Raw genomic sequence first — 6,000 nt, forward strand, 5'->3', positions numbered from 1 at the left:
GATTAAAAAATCTGATCCAATCTGTGCAGAAATATAAATATGTGCAACTGGAGCTGTCAGTACTATTTCTTTAATTCTAGAAGCTTTTGAAAGAAATTGAAAATTTTTACCTAATCTAACAGTTTTTCATGTGAATCTAGGTTCTGTTTAACGCTCAGCATAAATAAAAAGATGAATTGCATATTTCCTTAGTTTAGGTAAACATATTCTGGCTGTACATGTTGGTACTTTGCGTTGATAAATAGGACAGGAGTGTGACACGCAAGAAAACGATCCATCATCTGACTCATGGTCAGCAGTCAGCAGCAGCCATTAATTTTAATTAAGCTCCCAGCAGGAGTGATTATTGGGATTGTGTGCTTTTGGATTGCAGAGGAATGGAAAAGAGTGTGAAACAAACTAGCAATTTGCTCACCTCCCAAGTGCCAGAGTAAACAGAGAGGCACCCACTTCGTGTCTGTGTATTCAGCTTGGCTGAGCCGTGTGAAACGGCGCGCTACCACTGCTAGATAAAGCTGCTGAAGGGACAGATTCAACTGCTCCCTGCAGAAAATCCCTCCTCAGATGTTAAGCATGCAGGTCTGAAAGCTACCTGAGCGGCTGGCTGCTCTCTGTTGTCAAGATGGCTGCCAAGACCCAAGTCTGTTCTTTCTCAGTAAATGAGAAACCAGCAGGGAGGGCCACCGTGACCTGCGCCAGCCTCAAACATGGAGATTAATTCTGAATCCTAAACTCTTCAGGAACCAGGCCTGCATTTAACAAAGAGCTCATTACATCGGGCAATTTATTAGCCCAAAGAACCATGTTTGCTTAACTTAAGAGTGGAAAAAAGCCCTCAATTAAGCAGGCGTCTGTCTCAAGTGGGCTGGCGCTTTAAGGAGGAATGATCCTCTATCTGAGTGTTCCTGTGGTTAAACAGTAGGAAGGGATTAAAAGAAACCAAAACAACTCAGCGTTAAATGAGCCTGGCGCTCCCGATGACTCCTAATGAGAACCATGTTGGGAGTTCTCCCAGGCAGACGCGTCACAAACGAAGCGCTCCGCCGCGTGAAATATCACTTCAGCTTTATTTTGGATTTCAATCAAGTGTTGGAATATGTACTTTGTTTCTGCTTTTATTTGTTCCTGTTAAAATCTTTAGATCCTCAAGCAAATTTTAGTCACAAACAAAAACTTGAATAAATGCAGAAATATAGATATATTTTAAATGATCTCCTTCAGAGAACGATGTCAGAACTGACAGGTCATATCAAAAGAAGAGTTTAATAACACCCATTAACAAACTGCTCAAACATTAGTAGAAATGTGTCTGTGTAGGGCTGCACAGTGGTGCAGCAAGAAGGTCCTGGGTTCGATTCCCAGCCTGGGGTCTTTCTGCTTGGAATGTCTTCCAAAAACAAGACTGTCATGTTAATTGATTTCTCTAAATTCTCCCTAAGTGTGTGTGCATGGTTGAAACCAGCCGTTTGTGCTAGAAACTCTCCATATGGCTGTCTTAAAGGACTTTTTGCAAAACTTTTAATTGAAGGAACGTTTATTGGGTTTAATTAAAACATAAAATACCTTTGCACAGCACTATTAAAATCTGTGAAACGTGTAATTGAGAATGAGACTTTGCGCTGCACTCTGAGGCTGTTTGTGTCTGCTGTTTACCCGCCGCGTCCCGGTGTGAATGCTCCGGATTGAGCCTATCTGTCAGCCGCTCTCAGGACCCATGGTTTATGATACGAGCTGCTCAGATGAAAAATATAAGGCTGACATTTTCCAGACTTTTCACCATCATCTGACCGTAAACTAAATGAGTCGTGGGCTCAGATGCTCGTGTGAATTAGCTCATTGAAAATGAAACAGAGATACATTTATCAAGAGTGCATGGTTTATGGCTGATGTAGCAGCTGGCTAAGTTCTTCCATTAAATTATTTTTCAAGGAATGATTCTCAGACTGCGACTCGGGTTTGGACAGGTTCACAAATTGTGATACTTTCCGCTGCTGCTGCTTGTTTGAGCAGCTTTACTGAAAGGCGGCTCCAGAAATGTTGTCCCACTTGAGCTGGACACAAACAGCGAAAACTGGAGCTGGCAGCCCACTTCATCTGGAAATGGCTTTCCTCTCTAGAAGTAATGCCAGCTGCGTAAAATTGCACAAATTGGAATTATGATGATAAATTTGCTTAATGGAAATATGGCAAATTTGAAAAAAGAGTTTTTTAAATAACGTTTTTGCGCTAGGATGAGGTGGTTCTTCAGCTATACGATGAGAAATTATGAAAATTTTTGATTTAAAGAAGAAGTAAATCTCCACCAAAAAAATAATAAATTTCCTTTCTTTTTCTAGAAAATTTTAGATTTTTTTTTCTTTTTTAGAAAATTTTGGTGAGAAAAGAAATGGCTCAGAAATGTTGCTATAAAGTACTAAATTTAATCTGACATTTTCTAGAAAAAAGCAAGGAAATTTTCTGTTTCAAAAATCAAACATTTGCTACAAAGAACTAAGAAATGTTGAAATTAGTCTGAATTTTTCTAGAAAAAAATTAAAATGTCTGAGTTTCAAACATGGAATGTGCTAGAAAAAACATGCAACGTCCAGAAGATGGTAATGTTTGACTTTTGAAACTCAAATTTCCATTTTTCTCCAAAAGATTTCTGAGGTAAATCAGAAAATTATTTTCTAGCAAATTTTTGAGTTTTGAAACTCATTTTCTTGACAAAACTTTGACATTTTTTGCGGAAATTTACTTTTTTTTAAAAAAAATCCCAGCATGCCTTGCATTAAGCTGTATTACAATTGGTGTATTTTGCAAAACTGCAGTGGAAACACTTTTTGCATCAAGCGGTCATGTGACCAAGAATGGGAAGATACCACTGGAAAGATGAAGAAGACAGGAAGTGCTGGCAACATGATGATGTTTTCATTTTCCTTAAATGATTAATCGCAAAACAACATATTCATTTGTGACTTTCACTGTGTTACTTGTTTAATGGAAACACTCAAATTGTGAAACTGTTTTTTGACATTAGCGGAAAGGGGACAAAGATTTCCTCTCCTCTGTAATGGAGATGCAGCAGAACAGCTTTTACTGCTGTCATGAATATTTGAAAAATTTATGCATAATTGCTGCTTTTTTAATGTTTTCTCCTGTTTGTTTTTGCCGGTTTTTCTCATTCCACCTAATCTGGTTTAATAATCCAGATTAGGTGAAAATATTTTTCTCTCACATCTGCTCTGTTTAGCTCAATAGGAACTGGTTGGGATTTTATGTGAAAGAACAAAACAACTTAGTGGATACTATGAAGTTAAAGGAACACGATTAAAGACTTTCCCTTTTTAACTGATAAAGATCTGAAAAGTGTGGCTTAGATTTGTTTTCAGTTCCTTTGAGTCGGTACTCTGTAGAAACACATTTGGTTGCCATTCCAGCTGCAGGTATTTGGGAGTTTTGCACATCTGCAAACAGAATTTCCCCATTTTCCTGAACACAACATGATGCTGCCACCACCGTGTTTCTGAAACTCTGGTCGTTACAGAGTTTGGCCTCATCCTGGTGGTTATTGTACAGGCTCATCAAATAAATGTATCATTATAGAGGGAGTCATTTGAACGACTTGTAGCCGTTTACGAGTCTCAAAATCAATTTGATCAATCTCAAAATCTCAACAATTTACATCAATTTTGCGGATGCAATTTGATGAACTGTCAAGAAGTTTCGTCATTTTGTTTTTTTGATGTTTTGAGTATTTGGTTTCTACAGAAACTCCCGGGAGGATCCGCTCATCAGACCTACAGCCGTAAAGAATGAAAGTCTGATTTCATGTATCAGAAAACCAACAGGGGGCGTATCCTCTCGCGTTCCGGCGCGATGGGAGGAGGAGGAGGAGGTATTGGGGATCTCCTCCTAGACAACAAACCCACATTGAAAGCGGGGCGCAGGGATTACCTCACGCTGCGTGCGGAGGATAAAACGGAGGCGGCGGCTTCGGCTCGGCGCTTTTCTGCAGCGGACGCCAGCGGAGCATCATGCCGAGCCGCGCCGCGCGGAGCGCAGGAACTCAGCTGATCGATCAAATCCGCTTCCACTGATGTTTTCCTGCTCACGGGGAGTTTCATGATGGAAAAGTGATTTTTGAGGAATTCTGGACACGCAGTTTTGGAGACCGCCGGCGCGTAAAGTTGCCTCCTCTCCGCTCCGTGTGCGCGCTGATCCCGCGGCTCGCCATGGATCAGCCTCAGCAGTGCGCTGCCGTGTGTCTGCTGATGCTGTCTCTTGGACTCCTGACGGACAGAGCGATCTGTCAGCACTTCTTCCTTCTCCGCCCCATCCCCAGTGACAGTCTGCCGGTGGTGGATTTAAAGGAGGACCCGGATCCGGCCTTTGACCCCAAGGAGCGGGACCTTAACGAGACCGAGCTCCGGAGCATCCTGGGAGACTTTGACGGCCGCCTGCTGTCCGTGTCGCTCCCCGTGGAGGACAAACACTCCGGCTCCGACGAGTCGGATCACTTCGACATCCTGAAGGCGGGCGGAGTTCTGCCGAAGGAGATCCGGGCGGTGGACTTCGACGTGCAGATCGGCAAGAAGCACAAGCCGAGCAAGAAGCTGAAGCGGCGGCTGCAGCAGTGGCTGTGGGCCTACACCTTCTGCCCGGTGGTCCACACCTGGACCGACCTCGGCTGCAGGTTCTGGCCTCGGTACGTCCGGGTCGGCGGCTGCGTCAGCAAAAGGTCGTGTTCCGTTCCGGAGGGGATGGTCTGTAGACCCGCGAACTCTACCCACCTGACGGTGCTGCGGTGGCGCTGCGTGCAGCGGAAGAGCGGACTGAAATGCGCCTGGATCCCGGTGCAGTACCCGGTCATCACGGACTGCAAGTGCTCCTGCTCCAGCTAGGACTGCTGGGAACTCTAACTTATAAGCTCGGTCATTTTATCCTCTTTATCCCCCCACCTGCACTACAGAGTGTAAGAATGTATTTCTGTATATGCGTGGCCAACTTCCTGTACAAAGTCAGTATTATTTGTAACCAGAGTCTACTTTATTTGTGCAGAATATTGCTTTTATATATTTTGTATTTATGGAGAAGTGGCGCACAGAGGCACGCACGGACTTTGTGTTGGACGAAGCGGATCAACCTCAGAGTTGAACTATTGATTATTGATACAATCATGTTTTATCCTGTAAATTTGGGAAATGTACTATTTATTCTTTATATTCGTACAATAAAACGACACAGACTTGATAATAAAATGACTTTTCCTTCATTTTCTCCATGCAGACTGATTGGAATCATCGAGCCCTCTGCGCACAAGGATAGCGCCAACTTTACGCACTCACTTTGCGCAACTTTGCGTATTTCTGGTATAATTCAGGTTTTTCTGTTTTGCTTCCCATCAAACCGTTTTATCAAATCATCAACAATGCGGCCAGTTCCTGCCTGCCTCAGGCACCTTACAGGCTGATTGATTACCTAGCAACCGCTGCTCTGAAGTCTCCATGTGTTTCATCACAAACCCTCCTGCCATGAACAGCCCAGCAGAGCAAAGCTGCTTCCTCCTCAAACCGGAAGAGACAAAAAAATGATCCCGCAGCATCACCTGGATGATCAGTTGTCCCAGGAATGATCGTGATAAACGATATTATTATTTTGAGATCATTTTCAAGTAATATGATGATGATGATGATGATGATGATGATGGCATAAAAATGGGACATCGTCCTCTCAAAGATCAATAAATTTAAATTAGTTCAACATCACTTAACACTGGAGCTGTAAGATATTTTAAATAACTAAAGAAAATAAACAAATTGACCAAAAATAAAATAAAACCCCACTCATACAAGCAAAACTATGAATAAAATGGATCATAAACTTTCATTTCTTACATTTCATTTAGGTTTTGAATTATATTTAGCATCAATACATCCAGAAGACACAACCAACCCATCAATGTGGCATTTAACTATTAAACTCAACTGAAATAAAGTGAAATCTCTGCATAAATCCAGC

The 6,000-nt window shown here is 42.3% G+C and overlaps 1 protein-coding gene across 2 annotated transcripts in view; it reads left to right on the top strand.

Annotated features, from left to right (window-relative positions):
* The window catches only part of nog1 (noggin 1), a 33,638-nt gene extending 28,398 nt beyond the window's left edge, over positions 1–5,240 (top strand). The window contains exons 2-3 of one of the 2 annotated variants that reach the window (XM_044101366.1): positions 1,340–1,342; positions 3,751–5,234. In XM_044101366.1, the coding sequence (XP_043957301.1) occupies positions 4,215–4,883 (669 nt within the window). In that variant the 5' untranslated portion in view covers positions 1,340–1,342; positions 3,751–4,214 and the 3' untranslated portion in view covers positions 4,884–5,234. Of the gene's footprint in view, positions 1–1,339; positions 1,343–3,750 lie in introns of both variants that reach the window. The other variant, XM_044101365.1, reaches the window with a different exon arrangement.
* Positions 5,241–6,000: the final 760 nt, after the last annotated feature.

This window comes from Gambusia affinis, linkage group LG19 (genome assembly GCF_019740435.1).
Source record: "Gambusia affinis linkage group LG19, SWU_Gaff_1.0, whole genome shotgun sequence".
NCBI lineage: Eukaryota > Metazoa > Chordata > Actinopteri > Cyprinodontiformes > Poeciliidae > Gambusia > Gambusia affinis.